At 39.9% G+C, this 22073-nt stretch overlaps 1 protein-coding gene across 1 annotated transcript; it reads right to left on the reverse strand.

The window, feature by feature from the left end:
* Positions 1–250: 250 nt before the first annotated feature.
* Positions 251–18824, reverse strand: mfsd14ba (major facilitator superfamily domain containing 14Ba). The gene is made up of 12 exons (XM_080876066.1): positions 18514–18824; positions 12365–12463; positions 9802–9864; positions 9413–9540; positions 8842–8956; positions 8435–8653; positions 6688–6801; positions 5384–5455; positions 4973–5085; positions 4738–4835; positions 4424–4587; positions 251–3496 (listed from the first exon to the last, which is right to left on the reverse strand). Exons 1-12 carry the CDS (start codon positions 18529–18531, stop codon positions 3224–3226), a joined length of 1476 nt encoding a protein of 491 aa, XP_080732192.1. The 5' UTR covers positions 18532–18824; the 3' UTR covers positions 251–3223.
* Between the last annotated feature and the right edge of the window lie 3249 nt (positions 18825–22073).

Genomic DNA, 22073 nt, shown 5'->3' on the forward strand with positions numbered 1-22073 from the left:
GAACAATGAGCTCAGTAAGTAAAATAATAAGTAAAATTAATTCCAAACTGCTGTTATACTCTTAACAGCTGACTACAATAATAAATCTATTAAATCACTGGTCTGGGTGAAATATCCAGTCATTTAAAAAGAAATTTTAAAATGATGAGCTGCAGCTGATTGGGGTAAAGAGAAGCAGTTATATGGCTCTTGGGAAAACAAATGACAGCTGGTGTGAGTATGGAGAAAGGACTAAGAAACAAAGTGTTGTTGAACTGCTTTTATTTCCAATAACCAACGACTGGCTTGTACACTTCCAGACAAGACGATAGACAATGTGTATTTACAGTGTACGACCCATGTACACGTGTCCTGTCCATGTACAATATTTACACTGTAGAGTCAGCTGGACTGCTGGTGAAGGAACTGAGTGTATGCAGTGGAGGATCAATTAAACCTCAGTGTTCACATACACACTAATATCCTGGCTAGGATCTGGGCTCTGTTTGTACTTGAAACTCAGTCACCCTGAAATGAATTTTAGAGTTCATTTAATGAAGAAGGCTAAAAAAAATAGCAGATAAGGTAGCTTTTATCCAGCACCATTTGATTTCATTAAGGTGGACCTATTCTGCTTTTCTGTTCTTCCAAGTGACAAATGTTTAGAATAAATAAAGCCAAATTCTCAAACATTGAGGTACAAACATTGTATGTACAAGCAATTTTAAACGGCTCTAAGTGTTTGGTACATATGTTTTTTTCTGCTCTTCGCTCTGTATGATGTCAAAGAGAGGGTCCTTATATGGTTATCAGCATAGAAGCCCCACCCACGTGCTGGTCAAGTTTTTGTTAGTGAGGGGAAGCCAATCAGAAAAAGGCTGGCTCGCTCAAAGACCTTGGTAAAAATAAGAAAAATGATTGGACTTCCCAATACGATTTAGCCATAAGTTTGGCTAAGATTTAAAGTAAAATATCAACTTAGCTGCACAAAGGCCTCGTATAAGATAAACAGGGACTATTTTGACCCATGAATCATGCAAAACTGAAGTTGAAGAGTAATACATACAGAGCTGGAAATGAGTAGAACAGGCTCAGGTAAAATAGATGCTTCATGGTCTAAAAATGACCAAATATATGCTTAACGGGAAAGTGCGAGTTTTATCTGTTTCACACTCGATGCCATGAGAGGAAGAAAATACTTATCCTTGCAATGTAAAAATATTTCAGCTTTAAGAAAAAATATGTTTGATCCCAATAAGCTGACTTTCTCCTGTAGGGTGAGGACATTAGCCAGAAATGGAAGACAAGCTTATTGTTAGCAGAGACAGAACAAAAAAAAAAAAAATAGGAGCAAGGACTTCCTGGTAGATTCAGAAAATGTGCCATTTTAACTCCACTCCAGGTACTGGTTGTACTCCTCTTCCTAACTTCTGCTGTTTGGGTGAATATTTGTGCCTTCGTGTGTGTGTGTGTGTGTGTGTGTGTGTGTGTGTGTGTGTGTGTGTGTAGGGGGGGTTTACGCATAAGAATGACTGGTCTGCAGTGGTTAAGGCAAAAAGTCAGTTTTACTTTTCTTAACAGGAAGTACTTCCTGTTAATTTTAAGTTTGAGTAAATTAAAAGCTGATGTGTTTTTGGGTTGGTTTTTTTTGCAGAAAGTCAAAACCTGTTTGGTGGGTGAAACTTTGAGTTTCACATAAATACTGATCATTGGGATACTAGTGTGCAGGTAAATATACTCAGGTGTAAGAACGAGAAAATGGACTGGTTGTCCGTGTGACCTGAATGAATTTAAAAATGACTGTTGGTCTTGTGTAACAGTTAAGCTGCGTAGTCGAACCACCCCACCCTCATCCCACTGAGCTACCACACAACCACAACAAGCAAGCCAATCCCACAGCTCAGTGACAATATATACAAACCATAATATCTTTCACATGTACATTTACATTTTAAGGTCATAAAGCCAGTCACTATGTACACTCTGTGCCATTTATACACTTTTAAACTCCTCAGCATACGTTGGAAATCTTCTCTAAAGCTCTTGTAGAATCTCTCTCCGGTGCTTCAAGTATAAGTTCATTCACAGGAATTATCACTGCTGCCAGGGGAAACACATACACCTCGTGTCGGCAGTATTTTTGCAAGTTAAAAGTAAAACTTGCATGAAAATACAGGGAGGCAAAGCACCCAGTTGAAGAGAAGAAGACAGGCAAAGACACTGGGTGGCCACAGGTACAGCTGTGTGAGGATGTTCCCACTGCCAGCAGCCAGCAGCACTTTTATAAAGTGACTTTGAAAGATAAAAAAATAAAACACAAGTGATGGAAGATAAGAAAAACAAGGTTGATTGTGAGGTAGAGTCACAAACTGGTACACTAAAGTGGGAAAAATAAAGGTAAAATCTATGTGGTGAAGAGGCTCTGTTGAGAATAAAAAGTTTTTAAAAAATTATCTGCATCTTTTGGATCGCCTGAGCTTTAGTTTTGCTCTGGTTTACATTTAAAGAAGGAAAGAAACAAAAAGATTAAATTGATATTTCAGGTGGTTGACTCGTCTCTCAGCTTGTCACATTCACACCTCAGTTAGCACTCTTAGTTCATAGCAAGTAAGATACTGTACAATTAAAAAAAATTTAAAAAATAGCATTACCTGTAACTAAAAAAGAAACCTTAACAACAACAACAATAAAAAGAGAGAGTATAAATCAACACAGATGTTTTGGCTGCCTTAAATACGATGCAGACGTGTTTCTTTTGTACGAGAACCAGAGAAAAACACAGCGTCAGAATGATACAGCTAAAAGGTAAAAACACCTTTTCTTAAAGATTAAAGATAAACAAAAACCCTTCAGTGAAAACTTCAAATATACTTTCTGTTAAAGTGGGCAGATCCTAAACCAGCCACGCCTCCTTCTCCATTAAAAAACCCCCAAAAAACCAAAAAACTACACAAAACTTGGTCCCTCCTCTTGTTTCCTGTCAGGCAACTAATCGCCTTTGATTCCTCTCTCCGATCGCATGATGACATCTTGTCCGCAGCTCTTTGACGAATCATTACCTCACTGGTCACATGATGTCACAGATCTGTGAATAAAAATGTTAGTCCCACCTTCCAGCAAATAGCTCCCTCCAGCCAATCAGTAAAAGTACACTTAGTTCTGCCGGACGGCAAAAAAATGTGTTCTTTGTTACAAAGCGTCACTCGATCAAACCACGCCTTTAGCCCCGCCCTCCACCTGTCCATCAAACGATGCTGTCGTGCAGCAGCGGCTCAAAGTCCGCGTCGCAGGCTGTGGGCGGGCTCTCCTCATCGCTGCCTGGCAGCGGCGTGTTGATGTGGACACCGGCCAGCGAGGACATGGACTCTTTACTGTCAGGGTGGGGCTTGTCATTGAGGGACAGCTGGGAGGAAGAGGAGGAGCAAGAGGTTTTCTCAGGGATGAAGAGAGCGACAAGGAAAGCGATGACCACGGTGCATGCCCCTAACAGGAAGGGCGGGCCTGGGATTAGCGCTCGCTAGGAGAAAGGGAGAAAAATAAAGCTAATTTCAACAACAAAGCACATTTAAGTGCAGTTAATTACTGACATGAGGATGGAGTCACCTGCTAATTTTAAGCCTAAAATAGCCAATCGTGTGAATTACAAAAAAAATAAAAATCACTGTAAAATTGGTATGAAGTGAGACACTATCCTTACAGACCAAAACCACTTCTCTGTAGCAGACTGTAAACTTGTTTACTTTTGCTGTAAAGTTGCATTTTGCAAGCCGCCTCAAGTGGCCATTAGAGGAACTGCAGTTTCTGGCATATTCAGTTTACAGCCCTTAAGACTTCTCCTTGGCTTGTGTTACTTTTAAATTGTTGTGGAAAACACATCTAAAAACAATCAATGACTCCATGACATCACCGGAACCTAAATAAAGGTTCAATAGGAAGAAAATGTCTTTATTTATTTCAAATGGCTGTATGGAATTAAGTTCCTTCATCCCGCACTTTTCCTGTGAATGTTGAAGGTGACCACATCCCAGTTTTAAAGCCCCAACTTTATAAGATGAGTAAGGTCATTTTCTCATTGGCTTCTTTGCAGTCAGACTTCTTATTGGGACCATATAAGGCTCACCCTGCTGGCTACTAAAGATAATGCTGATTTAAGGCACTACAGCACAGACCTGGAAGCCATAACTGTTCCAAAAGCGACAGGCTTCTCCAGTAGTACCTACTTGACTTGACTGTTCCCAGTTTTGGTGACAACAATAGAGAATGTCGAGGAGATGGTGTACCTGTTGCTCTGTCTATGGCTTTTTGTCAGACTCAGGGACCACAATGCTGTTTTTTTCAAAAATGCTGGTTTTGAATTTTTTTTCCAGTAGTCACTAGTCACTAGAAGTAAGTAGGCACTAGCGAAAAAGAGGCATTACTGTCAGGATTGGAGTGCATGCTGTACCTCAGTGGGACTGTCCAGTGGCAGGGGGTCGATGTTGTAGTCTCCCTGGATGGGGTCCATGGAATTAAACTCGACGTTGAAGAGAAAGAAGATGAATCCATACAGAGCTGGGCCGAGGCCGTTACACAGACCTCTGATGCCTGTGATCATCCCCTGCACCACGCCTGCAACAGGGCGGAAGAAGAAAGGTCATGAAGGCGCAGCAATGCAAGAGTTATTTTACTTCCTGGTTAAGTAACAAAAACCACAATCTGAAACATCTATTACACAACAGTGACCTACTGAAGTGAGAGAGGACAGATTTTATTTGTCACCTTGTTTATCGGGATCAGCAGACTGTGACACCAAAGCAGAAACTGCTGGGAAGGTGATGGAGGACATCGCTGCTACAGCACCAGCAGCCCACATCATCCTGTTGCAAATATACATATTTATACTTGGTTAAAGATGTGCATATCTGGTCTTTTTGTGAGTTGGAACTTAAAGCAAATACCAAAATGTAGTGTAAATAATTGCCTGCTACACAAGCACACACTCAGCAACTCTCACCATGGCTCTGATCCAAAGCCGTACCAGGCCAGCTGAAGGATCTGGAAGCCCAAACCTAACAGAACAGTGTTTTTAGTACCCAGAGTTCTCATCAGCAGAGTGAGGAAGAGAGTCTGTGGGCAAAGAGGAGACGAGAATTTACAATTATTTAACAGTTCACTAGAATTTATTAACATCTCTTATCGTAATAAGCAGTGTAAGTATAAAGTTGACAGAGAACAAGTCACCCAAGTGTGTATGTTAACTATCAGCCTAAATATTTACTGATGCACTGCTTATGAGGGTGAGTTGTTCTTCTTGTTTATGGAAACTAAAATAAAACAGCGATTTTTTTCAATTATATCCTAATGTGTGTGTAAAATAGGCTTATATTTAAAAGGAGTAATAAATAGCCTCTAACGTGTTGGTTACCTGAGCTACAATGGACAGAATGCCCACAACTCCTATAAAAACAGCGAGGGTCGTTGAGGAGAAGTTTATGACCTGGAAAGAGACAAGAAATAATTTTTATTGATACTATATAAGACAACATAATTTTGTTCCACATTTTTAATTGATAAAACAAGAGAATTGCAGCTCAACATGGGTCAAGTGGGTAGTGAATTAATTCTGAACATATAGTTAAGATCAAAGTAAGCAGGTATTCACACATCAAAAGAGTTGCAGCTTCATGCCCTGCCAAGAGCTCCACTTAATAAATAAGATGATATCATCTGCATAAAAACTAACATTGCAATGTTCAGTTGAAAAGTAAATATTTATGTACAGAGGAAATTGCAAAGGCCCTGATCTAGGCCCACAAATCTATGATTCGTTAATTTTGTCTTACCTAAATTTGTTTGTACTCTATGAATTCATTTATGACTCCCTCAGAACATGAAGGTCTAGCTGACTTAGAAAATTAATTCACACAACATTCAACTAACTACTGCTTATAATGATTATGATTATTTTTGCAGTTTGGTCATTTACAATTTTCCAAAACACCATAAGCCATAAAGTCTCAGAATTAGAATTAAATGCATAAAATAAGACATAAAATATACATAAAGAAAACCTATTCTTACAGGCGTTATCCAATCCTATCTTCTTCATTCATTAAAAACTTCCATCCTTGCTGGATGTCATCACTTATAGTCAGATTTCAGTGAATTTCTAACAGATCAGTTGCGCCTATTCTGGCATCCTCCTCGGACACTATTGTTCCAGTTTATTCAGTCAGATTTTCTCCTGGTTTTTTAGCTCAGCGTGTGGTCTTCTGTCTTATATCGCCACCTCTTTCTCAATTTCACCTCAAGGTAAACATGTCTCAATGTGAAGAGACATGTAAGTGTGCAGATTGCACATCGGGTTTCCACGAGTTCACTGATTTCAAATAATTCACTAATATATGCACGGTAGAATAAACAAAAATGGCCTGTGAAAGGTTTATGAATCTGTCAGTTACTTTGCACATATACTTATTTTTTGTGCAGGTAAGAACATTTTTACACACATATTTCAGAATGAGGAAGATTTAATGTAAAGACAGACACAAAAGAATGGCTGACCGTCGATGCAGCAATGTGATCCGTGGCTTAAGTGTTTCACGCTACAGCTAATGACCCTGTCTGCTGTGTGACTGTTGGTAGATTCGTGGTAATAGTATTCTTAACAACATCAATACCAGCATTGACGCTAATATTCTTGGAAAATGAGTGCGTCAGGTGGCTCACCTGTCTCAGGTAAAGGAAAAAACTGGAGTACTGTCCGGCCTCAGGTAGGTAAGACAGGAACACGGTGATACAGATCAGTAAGACTGTGGAGTCCTGGCCCACCTTCCTCAGAGACTGAAGGAGAGAGATAAAGAAAGAGAGAGGGAGAGAGAGACAGGAAATACAACACCGAGGCTGTCAGATGATCAGTTAGTCTTCAGTTAGTGTCTGGGATTCAAAGGGTCAATGTTACAGGTTCTGACGTGCAAATGACTTGCATCTCATTTCTCTTTATTCCCCCCCCCCTAACAGAAATGAGCTGTCATGCATTATATAATGTTATAGCATCATTAAATTATTAAAATAAAGTTACTGCGTTGAGGAACATTTACATACTGTGTCCGAAAACAGAGAAGAGAGTCAAATCACTGAGGAAAGGCTTCATGCAACTACAAAATACACTATGACTTAGGGCTGGGCGATATGGCCTAAAATCCATATCACGGTATAATTTGAAGCACGTGCAGTAACGATATATATCGCGATATATTCTTTTCTTCTGTATAACGTATTTTCCACACTATAAGGCACACTTAAAATCCTTTAATTTTCTCAAAAATCGAGAGTGTGCCTTATGTATGAATTCTGGTTGTGCTTACTGACCTCGAACCAATTTGGGCGTGCAGAAATCTGTTAAAAAATGTTTTAGTACAACTTTGGTAAGCTGCACTGCTTGATGGATTGTCAGAGCATTACGGCTGCCATAGTGAAGAGCTTCGGAGTAATCTGGGTCAAAAACTCCGTCCTGTTCAGATCCCAAAGTCAAACGAACAGAGTTAAAAACGGTCTAAATTCTTTCATCTTTAATAAAATCATCAACGTTGCTGCTTTTCCAGGTGTAACAATTGAGTTTAACATCCAGGCATCCATGAAAACAGATTTATTAAATTTAATGGAGTTAGCAGGTTAAGTTAACAGGAAGTTAGCTCGCTAGTACCACTTAAACATAACAGACCATGTTCTGACTGAGAGATTTTTGAAACGAATTAAAACGTACAGCTCTGCTACCACTTCCAACATAAGTGAAGACAGAAAACGAAACAGCAGTGGCGTTTGCAGGGTTACTGAAGTTGGACTACCTGGTATATAATGTTGTGCTACGTGATTGCTAGCGACACAGCTATGTTAGCATAACATTAGCACAGTGAAGCTGGAGGATGAACGCCAACTTTTTTTTCCACTCCATAAACGTTAACGTGAGGGATTCTGGTGGTCAGGGACAAATGCAATCACATAGCAGGATGCTATACACGGGCCAAACTTCAGTCAGGAGAATAACTGAGATTATTCATCCACAATACGAGGTTTGTCATTAATATACTGCAACAACATGGGAATAGAGCAGCTGCGAGAGAATTCAACATTAATGAATCAATGTTACAGAAGTGGAGGAAGCGCAGTTTTTGGCTTTCCCCATATTTCAAAAGTGCTTCATCTCTTTGCTATGACTGTCGCTCGCCATAATTTGCAGAGGATAATGGTTGTAGCCGCTGCGATGCTTTCGACCAAAACAGGCGCAGCTTGATGACATCATCAACATGCGCTATCACGGTAGAGCGGTATAGTCAAAATCTCGATCGTTGGCCAAATTTATATCATTTCTATCGTATATAGTTTTTATCGCCCACCCCTAACCAGAGTAATCTGATTTGAGCTCATTATTTAACCAGCTAATCAAATATGGTTCTGTAAACGATTAGTTACTGACAGCAAATGGGTCGGCCTGCTCCCAGGAAATGGGCGTCCCCCAGCTGCTGAGCCTCATCTTGTCAGGCAAAGACTCGGGCACGGCCAGCAGGATGAAGCAGATGTCAGCCAGAGCGATCAGCGTGGCCACCAGAACCACCAGATTGTCCCCGTACCAGGCAGAAAGGTACGCTCCGATGGCCGGGCTCGTCACCAGGCTGGCTGCAAAGGTGGCCGACACCTGAAGGGATGAATTTCAACAGAGCACAGCTCAGGTATTTTTCTGTCCTGAGTCATGTCTGCACACAGATTAAGCTGATCTGTCAGTTTCTTTTCGTGTAAGATTCAGTTTCAGGAATTCAATACCATCAACAGTCTGTCTGCCTGATGCACTGTTTGATTTTAGGGGTGTACATTAGGACTCCTTACCAGACCATAGGCTGTACTCCTCTCTCTCTCATCCGTAACATCGGCAACGTAGGCGAAGATGACTGAGAAAGTCACGGAGAAAGCTCCAGACATGGAGATCATGGCGAAGTACCACCTGGAGGAAGTGAAAAATAGATTCAGTTTCAAGAAGACTGATACGAGAATTTAAACTTCTCTGACTCTCTAATTGACTGAAATCCAGCAGTGAATTGATTTTTGACAGGCACACTGAAATATTTCATTAAAAGATTGACTATTTCACTCAGGTCGGATCCATTAGAGCAGCAGTTCCTAACCTTTTACATCTGATGTAACTGCCCAGCAACACTGTTTATGTTCAACTGCATAATGCTGTACACATTTTAAACTCAATATCAACTAGTTTGAACTCTTTGTGTCTCAGTTTAATCAACAATGTTACTTAAGATTCTAACTCACATTTCAATTGCTTGAAATCTTGCTATTTCAACTATTAATTTGTGTTAGCTCAGAAGGTAAATGCTAGCCATACTTTCCGATGTAACCTTTTTTAGTCATAATATTGTTGCAACAGAGAATATTAGAGTCCTACCAGGGGCTGAGCCTCATCAGAGGGATTGGAGCACAGGTGAAGAAGACGGTGACCAAAAGGAAGGACCGCCTGCCCCATACATCTGACAACGCACCAATCAGAGGCGCAGACATGAATGACAGCAGACCCTAGAAAGGCGGAGTCAATGATAAAAACTGTTTAAAAAAGTTGCAGCAACAGTGAAATATATCTGTGTGGTCATGCCATGCTTGATTCATCTTTTATTCATGACGGTTTTCTGTCATTATTACTTATCACGCCTAAAGTCTAGATATCGTTCAAAAATGACCCATTTCATTGTAGCTATTTTCCTAAATCACTGTTACACCCGTTTAATCTGTATAGCATCAACAGAATGAGTCACAAAATGGAAAAGTTGAGTTTCTTACCTTCACGCCCTGAATGAGTCCATTCATCAGGAATGTGTGCTGGGGAAATGTTTCATGCAAAACCTAAGAAAAAAGATACAACACCATCACGGATGAAACAGTATGAAGCAAGGTACAGAATGTATGCAGTTAGAGCTGGAAAGTCTTGGACAACTTTCACAATTTTTCATTAAAAACTATTAAAAATAAAACAATCAAGCCACTGGAAATAAGGCTGTGTATAAAAATAACAGTAATTTCTCATTGGTTAATGCAAAGGTTTTTTTTAACCCCTCAAATTACATCTTATGATCTATACTTCATTCACACTCTGACATCCCTGGACTCGCACCAGTTTGCATACAGGGAGAACCGGTCAACCGAGGATGCGATCGCCACAGTGCTGCACACATTACTGAAGCACTTGGAACACAGGAACACCTATGCACGGCTCCTCTTTGTAGACTACAGCTTGGCTTTTAATACCATCCGGCCATACAAACTCCGTCCCAAACTCCACCAACTGGGACTTAACTCCTCTCTGTGCAACTGGATTGTGGACTTCCTCACTAACCGTAGACAGAGTGTCAGAGTGGGTAAGAACACCTCTTCCACCCTTGTGGTCAACACCGGTGCCCCTCAGGGGTGTGTTCTGAGCCCTCTGCTATACACTCTCTTCACCCATGACTGTATTTCCTCCTGCGCGTCCAATCTCATTGTTAAGTTTGCAGATGACACTACAGTGCTCGGACTTATATCCAACAATGATGAGACAAACTATAGGACAGAGGTGCAACAACTAGAGTCATGGTGCCACGACAATAACTTGGTCTTAAACACCAAAAAGACCAAGGAGATCATTGTAGATTTCCGGAAGAGGGGTCATAACAACCATCTGCCTCTCTTCATTGGCAGTGAGGCGGTGGAGAGGGTGAGCAGTTTTAAATTCTTGGGGGTAACTGTGACCGAGGACCTGTCCTGGGGCAACCATATCACCTCAGTTGTACGGAAGGCCCAACAGCGCCTCTACTACCTGAGGAGACTGCGGAGCGCACACATTCCCAGATCTCTGATGTTGAACTTCTACAACTGTGCCATCAGCAGCGTTCTGACGTATGGATTTCTAGTGTGGTTCCCCAGCTGCACCAAGGCCGATCAGCAAGCACTCCAGCGGGTGGTGAAAGAAGCTGGCAGAATTATTGGAACAAGTCTGCCAGAGATCAGTAATATCTTCCCCACTCGCTGTCTGAGGAGGGTGCACAGTATCCTGCGGGACCAACATCACCCTGCGCGCCACCTTTTCCATCTGCTGCCCTCAGGGAGAAGGTACAGGTCTATACAGGCCAGAACATCCAGACTGGCCAACAGCCTGTATCCACAGGCTGTGAGGCTCCTGAACTCTCTGCCCCCCTCTCACGGACAATAACCATATCCAACTTCTTAATAGCAATGAACTGGTCTGCATTGGTGCATCATATCTTTATTCTCTTCCCCCTCCTGCCCCCCCCCCCCTCTTTCTTAAATAGATAACTATCATATCTGATATCATATCTCACAGTACAATAATATTGAATGGGTTGCATTGTTGTATTTTGTCATGTTTCTCAGGTCTTTGTCTGAATTTATACGAACATTATTGCTAAGGATTGTCTTATTGCATTGGAGTCACACTGGGTTAAATATGTACACTTGGGTTTTAAGGGGTATTTATTATTTTCTTCTTTTTTTTGGGTTGTATGGAAGCCCCAAACGCAATTTCATTGTTCTTGACAATGACAATAAATAAATAAATACTAAAAAAAAATAAATACATATTTAATTTCCAAAGTTTAAAATTTAACTCATCTTGATCTGCAACATATATTTTTGTACTTTGGAACACAAAGGACTAAGATACACCTGCTGATCTTACAAACAATCACAGCCAAATTTCCCAGATTAAGGTTTAAGTCTAGTCCCAAACTTAAAGAAAGACTCAGTGGAGATGTCCACTGAAAATATTTATGGTCTAGGACTGGGAAACACACATAATCAAAACACATAAAATTACTCTGATATTCTTTTACCATATTTAGATTTGTATTATTTTAATGCTTTCAAATGCATGTAGATGAGATTTGTTAATACAAAATCACTACTTTTTCTAATGCTTTACATTTTGACAAACCTACATTCACAAAACCAAACCCTCTTCCAGAGAACAGAATAAAGACTGGATTACTACCAAAGGGTTCATTTTGGTTGTAATAGGGGTTTTGTCCCATATTGATGTAAAATAGCCATATAGTGACAGTCAGATTTGAGAAGGACAATCCAATAATATAGATTTTTCAACATCTTCTTCTAACTATAAACAATATAGCTCAGTCTTAATTCAGTAAGTGCTAAATCCATTGTAAAATGCAAAGCAAACCTGGAAAAACGGACTAACAGTGAAAAGGACACTGACATCATCTCTGCAATAATGCTGCCTACACAGCATGACTAATTTTCATTTCTTGTTCGGTCTTATTCACACGGAGGCTTTGAATGAACCGGGGTAGCTATATAGATGTTAATGTAAAAACCAATCGGTGTTACTCACAGTGAGCATGGGTGTGGTGAGTAAACCCCAGGAGAAAAACTCCAGGAAGATCACCACCACGGCATGATACACGCTGGGCCTGCCAATGCCCTGCTGGAGCTGAAACGAAAGAGAAACAACACAGACATGTGTCATATGATCATGAATGGATTTTAAGGTGGTATTTCAGCAGGACTTTAAACAATCATCCATTGAGTTTTAATGGTTTCCCTTCGTTCCAGGCCCTTATTTTGTGTTTTTTGGTACAAAAAGTCAACTTTCACAGACAGACGCTGGTTACCTGCCATTTTTTGTCTCAACATGACATTATCATCATCACATGGTAATGTTGTTGAGAGCGGGGACTGTTTCCAACATTGTCCCCTAGGGTCTGACATCTAGGATTTGCCAGTGAATACTGAAATTATTGACACACCAAGTCAGAATTTATGTGCAAAATATTTGCAAAAATTCATGGAAAATCTTTTGTTTCTTCTTGCGTTCCAGAGCTAAAACGTCACATGATAAAAAAATGATTCTCGTGTCTTCCAAAATTAGGTTTTACTAATAAATCCGTGTCTACTTAATAAGGTTGCAACATGCCGGTGAGAGACAGCAGCCTACGATTGTCATCTTTTCTCCACCTACCTGGTACCCCTCTTATTTAGCGAATTATGTGAGCCATCACCACAGGTTGAGGCCACCATTACAACAAATGCCACCAGATAAAGGTGAACCACTGGAACACAAACGAATCTTCGTCGCACTCATACGAACCAAAGATTTTGCGTTCCTGCAAACAAATAACAGCGTTACAATCCTTCCTCAAACACAGTACCAGCCGCGGCCATTTTCTTCTCGCTTCGCCAAGGCTGCATGGCCAGAAGCATGAAAAGCAAATCATCATTGTTGTCGTTAAAGCTTGGACCAGCGTGACTATGAACCAGACTTGGTGTGAGGCAAGATTTACATTTGTTTTTAACTGGATTTCAGTGTTTTAGAAGCATAAACCGAGGTAATGGTTTTTTGGAAGGGATAAACACATAGGGTTAAATAAGACACTTTTTATGGCAGACAGGTAAAACTGCAGTCTCAACTGAACCCATTTTCTAACACGTTTTAAAGATGATTAAAACACAGCGAGTATTAAAACTGGAGCACAGCACATGAAGTGATTACCAGCCGGCTGACACAGATACACAGGATTTAGGTGGCAAATTGGACCATTTTCTATATTTAGTTTGACTAAAAGCAGGTTTCACTAGCACACATTAGAACCACATAGATTATGTGTTACTCTTGGCTGTCCTTCTGTACAAATAATTTTCACAAGAGCAGGAGTGATGTGGAAAAGATTCCTGTACGACCAAATACAACATTCTTCTTTAGTGACTCCATAAAATGACACGATTAAGAAATTATATTTGCATAATTTAAAATTATGGGTAATAACTTTTGTTTGTTTGTTTTTTGCAGGAATTAGCCAATTTGTGTGGCAGGTGTTGTGGGAAATAAATACTTCTAATTACCACACTAACATGTACATCATGGTTATTTGTCTTTTTAGTGTTTGTGCACAAAATATTGGAAATATTACAAAACTATAAAACTAATATCCCCCATGTGTTATGTTTATTTAAATGTTGTTGTATTTCATTTATATTACGGTGTTAAAATCATACTAGAATACCCTAAATACATAACTCATTTAATAATTCTTTTATTTTTTATAGTATTATTGAAACAAATAAAAAAATTTTTTAAGTACTAACAGGAGACAATTGTCTACATAAATGTAATGTTTGTACAATTTGTGTTTAAAAAAATTATAAACAGAAATGAATGAAAAGTATAAATAATGAGATTAGAACATGTCAGAAAAGTTGTCATATATCACCATCTGAGGGCAGCTGGAGCTGAATGGTTCAACTGCATTTTTATAGAGAGAAATAGAAGAAGGCTTGGAGAAAATTGAGCAAAAATATTTTATGATTTTATGGTAAATTCTGCATGACACAAACCATAAATTGTCTATGGTAAATAGACAATAAATGATCAAACAGTAACTAAATATGAAGCTAATGCTGAGCCCAGCTTTTTGGACTTGCCTGGACTTTGTCAGCATCCTGAAGTGATAAAAGGTTTAGTTTGAGGCTTTGCAGAAAGATCTCTGCTGAAGCCAAAGCACATTTACTCCATAATGCTATATTATTACACAACGCACTTAACCACCTACCTGAGCATTACACAGTGGGGCTGTGTTTTTACAGATTTACTAGAGAGGTTGTAATGCATGTACCCAGATGAGCTGCAGAGCTGCAAAGCTGCCACTAGTGCTGTTGTCCTAAAGGCATTTACAGGCAGTTTCTACTAGACATGCATTAACTATGTACCGTACAACCATGCTTTCACCTTTCGCTACAATTAAATATTAAGTGACGCTTTTAAACTGCATTTGCTGACCACATTAACAAACAACCCATTACTAAAAAAGCTATTGGTCTCTTTTAGTCTTGCTACCTTTGTTTATCTAGTTCCTGCTGTGATTTAAGTTAAATATAAAATTTAATTCCCGCCTCTCCTGTTTCCCCCATATCTTATTGTTAAGCTCTGTCACTGTGTTAGGTGTTCCTCTTTTATTTTGGTAGTCTTTATCTTTTGTATTTAGTTTTACTTCCTCTGTTATCATTGATTCGTTTCAGCTGTCTTCCAGGTGTTTCCCCTTCCCTTGATTAGCCCCAGTGTGTCCTGTGAATATGTAAGCTTCAGTTTCTTTTTGTCCTTTGTCATATTGTCTGCTGTATTGTTTGCTCTAACGACTAGTTAGCAAAGTGCTCTAACAGTTACTTTGCTGATGACCTCATGGTCTTAGTGGCTAGTTTTAAGTTTTTAATAGAACAAGATGTTCTTTTGGTAGATTTTGGTCACTTTCAGAGAGAAACAGATCATAAAGCTACATATGCTTTACACTATAGTTACCACATGTTTAATGTCACTTCACCTCCTCACTTGTTTTTCTTGCAAGTTCAATTTAAGCCTCTTACCAATTTAGTTTTCCATTTAATTGTAATTGTAGCAAATGATAGATGCATTTTGTATGTTCCCCAGGAATGTGTTACCTAATGCTTGCACTAGCATAAAATCAGTTCAATATTAGGCTGGGTATTTTGCAGACATTTTAAGTGACAAACATGACACTTCAAATAATCCAAAACTGAAACCACTATGAAAATTTGCTACAGCAAAAATAGTGGCAGAAATATAACTTAATATAACTTAATCTTAACTTGGGGCAAATTCCGCAAAATATGTAAGTAAATAAGTAGACAAGTGTCCTAACCAATCAAATTTGAGTTCACGTAGACCAGAGGCTCCGAAAGTGTGGGGGGATGCACAGCCAATATTGTGGGGGGGGGGAGTGCGGTATGAAAGGAAAAAAAAACAAAAAAAAAAAAACACATCGGGAGCAGCGCTGGGCTCTCCAAATCACAGACAAACAGTATCCCACATTCTTGATTTTTAGTTCACAAACACTTGTTGTAATGACTAACTACTCCTGACATTTTGGAGATGTTAGCTCTTTATACAGGAAAGTTACAGTGAGATACAAATAATATCAGGCTGATCCTGCCACGATTTGTTCCCCTGGTTCAAATCACAGACAAACATTATCCAACAGCTGTTTATGTTTTTAAACCCATTTTGCACAGAGAGGCATTTTTTGAAAAATGTATTGATAGCAATGTTGAATATTATTACACAGGAAAAAACAACTACATGTAAAATAATCACACCGTGACGCCTCTGCCTTTCTAAATGGAGGACCAGTAAATCTGTGTGTATATGTAAGTGTGTAAAACCTGAAGATAGTCAGATTGTTGTATGTTGTCTCTATCTGCCATTCATCTCATGTAAACAATAACGTGGCGCACAGCATGACGTGAAAAAAGGCACATACCTTTGACGAACTCTGTATTCCTCGTCATGTAATACAGACGTAAACGCAAAAACTGAGTTTTAAACAATCTCAATTTTCGGTGATTCGAAAACGCCGTTTACGTGTGGACGAAAGGCCCAAACGCATAGAAACAGCTGCGTTTTCAAAAATACCCGTGTAGGTGTACCCGCGATCATTTTTTCAAAAAAAGTTTGGGAACCACTGACTTAGACAATGACTTAAAATAACTAAATAAATAGGTGCCCTGAGGCAATTGAAGATGGCAGCCGATTTGCAAGACTTGTTTCTAGAAGGTCTCGGGGTCATTTTTGTGAGAAGAAAATCATAGAGGACTGACTCTGTTTGCTCCATCTCTCCAAAACTTGGGAATTTCTTTGAGTTAGGTCTCCCACAACTGCTCCCGTTGATGTCAGTGGTTTCACCTTTGGACTCAGCAATTTAATTTTTTTTTTTTTTTTTTGAGTAAGGCAGCAGGGATGTGCAGCTTTATTGGCTAAAAATTGGCTATGTTGACTGCTGTCAGCTTATAGGAAAAAAATATTCGTATTTTGTACCACATATCTTGGATTCAACTTAATGAACTTGATAGTGATTATTCAAAGATACCGATTATTAACAAGGTTAGGATTACGACAGTTATTAATTATAACAAAGACTTCTTTGTCTCACTCTGGAATAAACAACAAAAAACCCCAATAAACTAACAACAAATTTTCTCTCATGACAAAACCGTCATTTGAAACAACCCCTTAATGAAGCAATCTTAGCTAATCTTGTGCACCACATACATTTAGTCGTTTCAGTGATTTCCACTGAGAAGCAATTTAATCATTCAGCTTGTTAAATATGAAAAAATAGTGGAAAATTATACTGTCAATTATAGGTGACGCATTCAAGCGAAAAGCTTAAATCCAAAAAGATTATTTCCACTTAATGGTACCAGTTTAAATTAAACTCATTTATTATTGTCTATTATTGTTTGTGTTCAGAGACACTTTGGTGATAAACCACTAAGAAACATATTTATGAGGATCGCTTTGTTTGCTTGAGATAAATAGTAACAAACAAATTGTAGTCTGAAATATCTGTGAAGGCAGATGCTTTTTCCCTTTAAGGCAGAGGTCCTTCTGGCCTCTCAGTACTCTTAATTTTGGCACACCTTGATCACCATACTTCAAACAATTATTCCCATTGATTAAACTTTAATCACCTGGCCAGGAAAATATCAGAAAACAGTGAATGTGCTGTCCATCACAGGTGATGTATTTATGCACCAAACAATACTACTGCTGTTTTATTCCTGGTTTATTATTGTCTTAAATCTTCTCATCAGATTTCTCCCAGATATCTTCTTTCCCTACTAAATCTGAAGATATTCATTTCACCGAGGAAGAAAAGCAGCAAATCTCAGAAAATTGTTCACACTTGCATCACAATCACTGGTGGCTATGGTGGGGGTCTTCAGCTTCTGTAAATGTCTGACTCGTCTTCATGAGGGATGTTAAAATGGACGCTGAGGCTGCGGAGCGATGAGTCTGCAGTGTGCGCCCTCCCCGGGTGAATTTCACGCATGGAGCTGTTATGTAACAGCTGATGGATCCGTCCTGACCACAGCAGCATGCACTAAGCTGCAGCCGTCTGTGTGCCACATTAAACCTGCCCTGTCCTCTCCCCGTTACTGTGCACTCACCTCCAGCCATTTTGGACCAGACCTGCTCTGTCACGGCTGATTATTATTATTAATATTATTATTGCTATTATTATTTTTAAAATAACAACACTGTCACTACTCAAACATCCCATTTTTGCCTTTTCCCCTTTTAGATTTGTTACGTTTTAGGTTTTTAATCATTTGAACAGTAAACACAGTAAAGTATAAATGATTTAAGCAGAAATTTCCACGTTTTCTTGGCATTTTGCTGTGAAAAACACTAAAAACAATCTTTTTAAAGCTGCACTGATTTGATAAACCAGCCTTACGTCATGTGTTTAATTCCCTGTTATGTCATAAACATACAGCCCTTTAATTGTTTATTTATTTGCTGAGAATTGAGTATTATTATGGTTGCGTGGGTGATTGAACTGGACTGAATACACACGTCATTTATTGTCATTGATTATCAATATCTAAAAACACCTGCTGGACAAACAGAGCTGTGCGTTTATAAATGAGCAATAAAATACGAGTAAAAATGGCGGGTCGTGCACCCACCCCAGCTCCGTCCTTCATGATGATCTTCTTGACCAACAGCACTCGGCCGGTGGCTGCCGCCGGTTCTCCCGACGTCTCTTCGCACCTGCCGCGGGTCACGAAGCATCCGTGCCGCGTGGATATCCGCGGTTCTCCGGGCGCTTCCAGGGTGTCTACTTAATGAGTCCCCACGCAGAAGCTAAAACCGAGCTAACGGAGGATAACGATTACAGAAACGGTGACCGGTAATATCCACAGCACCTCTTTCTCTGGATCCTCCGTTCTCTTCAGCACCGAAACGTCCGCAGCAGCTCGGAGACGACGTCACTGACACTCAACACCCAGAGGACTTCCGGCTGGTGCTCTTTTCACAATAAAAGCCGAACATAGTCACGTCATTCCATAGACTGTATATAAAAGATTGAGCCCTCACTGTAATGTCATAAAGTTCGCATTTTGGAGCCTAAACGGCAGAGGTGGGTAGTAACGAGTTACATTTACTGAGTTACATTTACTTGAGTAAGTTTTTGAAAAAAAGTTACTTTTAAAGTACCTTTTTTGCACAATACTTTTTACTTTTACTTGAGTAAATTTGTGAAGGAGAAACAATACTTTTACTCCACTACATTTGCAAAATTCAACTCGTTACTTTTTAAAAAAGAATTCGTTTAACACATTAGATAACATCCGCCAGTGGAGTTTCCAGTAACTCTTTTACCAATCAGATGTGGCCATGCAGTCACATGACCAGTTTGAAACTGTGGAAGGCAGAGCGGGCCAAGCGTTTCAAAGTAGCGGACACACGGAAAGAAACACATGAAAACATGGCATGCGATTTTTTTTTTTCAGTCGCGTTATTCAGCTCCTGCTCAAACTGTACAATTGAATCTCAGGGGTTAGAAGTTCAAAGGTCACGATGCAGGGTCTCGCACTATACGGCCTGATGCTCTGATGCGACTTGAGTGCTCAAACTGTGCGTCCATAACATGAAGCTTATCATACAAAATCTGTCTCTCGCTCTCCCTCTCTGTCTTTCACTCACACAGACACACACCACCACCATCAACTTTGCTAAATTACTAATGAAACACATTGACCAGGCAGCTGCAATTGAGCAGCAATGTCCATCCAACTCTTTTCATGGAATACGGAAGCGTAGTACGGATGCGTAGAGCTGCCACCCAGGCAAAAGAAAAATAGAGCTATATCACGTTATAACGTGAAAAGTATATTGTTCTAACAACATTATTACAATATACATAATTATCACGTTCGTACAATATAAATATTATATTGTACGAACGTACAATATAATATTGTACGTTTGAACAATATATGTTTGAACAATATCAATAACGTGATATTGTTCAAACATGAAAGGTATATTGCACTAACATGAAAAATATATTGTTAGAACAATAAACTTTTCACGTTATAACGTGATATAGCTCTATTTTTCTTTTGCCTGGGTGGCAGCTCTACGCTTCCGTACTCGGATGAGCTTGCCACAGTTCTACAAGTTGTGCCTCCATCTCATGTCCACTGCCATGCTGCTCCGCCTTTTCACTTTCATTTCTGCTTGTGTGTGCGCAGTGTGAGAGGCTGCGTTGAGGGGCGACAGGATTTCAAACAGGTTTGATTTTCTTGCGACCATACGATTGATGATTTGGAGCTGGTCGTGAGGTGTTAATCGCTTTTCGTTACCCCATGTATACTACATGATGCATGACACACGATTAAGGCGAAACTCGGGCCGATCCCCAAAAAACGGTTGCGCGACTGAAAAATCGGCTCAAAATGGGCCAAAAAAATTGCACAGTGTATGCCCAGCTTTTGGAGGCTAGCTTCATCCAACTCCCTACCCTGTGGTTGGAAGGGGTGTTTTTCATAATTTTGCAGCCACGCAGACTGAGGTGTTTATCTTCTCAGGAGGGCCATGGAGAGATTAGAGGCTACATCGCAGCTCCAGTCATGGCCAGGGCTGGACTGGGACAAAAAATCGGTCCGGGCATTTTGACTAGAGACCGGCCCACCAGGTATTAGGCTATAGGAAAAGCCATAAAGCCTTTGAATGAAAACAGATGCTGTTGTGACAGTGATGTACACTGTCTTGTTGGTATATGTATGATTTCTATACATTTTACGTCAGATAAAAACTTTTTAAATGAGAATAAGAAAGAAAAGTATTTCTTTGTGCCCCCCTTTCCCTGATAATGCCCTACCTGGCCCCCCTGGGAAAACTTTGCTAGACCCGCCCCTGTACAGTTACCAGCTGTTAGATACTAAAAAAGGATCCTGGTGTTATTTGTCTCTCAGAAACAGTTCATAACTTCCCTTCAACTCATTCATGTGACCTAAAAGGTAAACCTGTTTCTCCATCACCTGTTCAGCTCTGATGATTCAGTAAGAACATCTCCTGGTTTCATCTTCATGTTTCCCTCTCACCAGATAACCAAACCGACATCATGACCAGCAGCTTTTACAGCCCTGGCTCCAGCAAACATCAGCTGATACTCGAAATTAATATTAAATAAATGCTAACAACAGCTGATCAAGCGCAACATCTTTCTGGCACAAAGTGGGTGATAAACAAGAGAGAAAAGCCGATCAGCTGATCATTGATCAGTTTCATGATTGAAGTAGCAACAGGAGAGGGAGGGGGAGAGAATGAGAGGAGAAGAGGCAGCTGGCAGCGTAAAGACAGAATAACTCCAGCTTTGTGTCTTTTTCCATTGTAGCTGAAGTACAGGACAAACTCTGTTTGTTTTCAGCTCAATACGAAACGCGTAATATTTTTTCTGAATGCGGGACGATTCTGTTTGTACAGGATGGTTGGAAACTCTACTAACCTTATGAATAAAATAAAGTTCACTATCAGTAACATCATAGCACCCACCAGCTGTATAGAAACTCTGTCATGCTAGCTAGTAAGAGTTATTGTAACTGACTGTAAAAAGTCAGCACAACGAAAATAAACTACACCTGAACTTGGTTTATATCTGACCCAGATAGACTGCAGGTCATAACTTCTTACCTGAAGTTCATTTCACCTGCAGCCGCCTCGGGTCTCTCCTCCTCCGGCCTCACCTTTCCCTCATCCACCTGCTGGCTTCTGTGGAAGCTCCGCCATAGCCACCACCAAACAATTGAGTTATTTTTTACACATGACCAGCATCTGGCCAATCCACCACCTCTCATTGTTTATACTCTTACAAAAAAAAAAATCATCGGCCCATAAAAACGAAAAATTACCCGGTGGGCCGATGGCCAGTCCAGCAATGGTCACGGCTTCCATCACTGTCTTTCCCCAGAGTAACAGCCAAACAGTGCAAGGAGGATCTATTGGTTCTTATTTTAAACTTAATCTGGAATTCATTGCAAACTGTTTGTGTGGGATATGAATGACAAGATTTTGTTTTTCAACAGGAGTTAGTAAAAAACATCTCCAGTGTGATCAAATGTTCTTGCCAAACATCTGCAGCTTGGCAGTGTATACATTACTATAATGACCAGACCTAATTCTTTTGAAAACCATACATCTTTCCACAGGTCTCAACTTCATCAGACATCACCTAGACACA

Source organism: Rhamphochromis sp. 'chilingali' (assembly GCF_963969265.1).
Source record: "Rhamphochromis sp. 'chilingali' genome assembly, chromosome: 2".
Lineage (NCBI taxonomy): Eukaryota > Metazoa > Chordata > Actinopteri > Cichliformes > Cichlidae > Rhamphochromis > Rhamphochromis sp. 'chilingali'.

Coding starts and splice junctions, on each gene's coding strand:
- mfsd14ba (XM_080876066.1), bottom strand. Junction 8,957..9,412: donor CTGATGAGGCTCAGCCCCTG/GTAGGACTCTAA, acceptor CACTTCCTCCAG/GTGGTACTTCGCCATGATCT. Junction 5,086..5,383: donor TTCTGTCCATTGTAGCTCAG/GTAACCAACACG, acceptor CTTTGCCCACAG/ACTCTCTTCCTCACTCTGCT.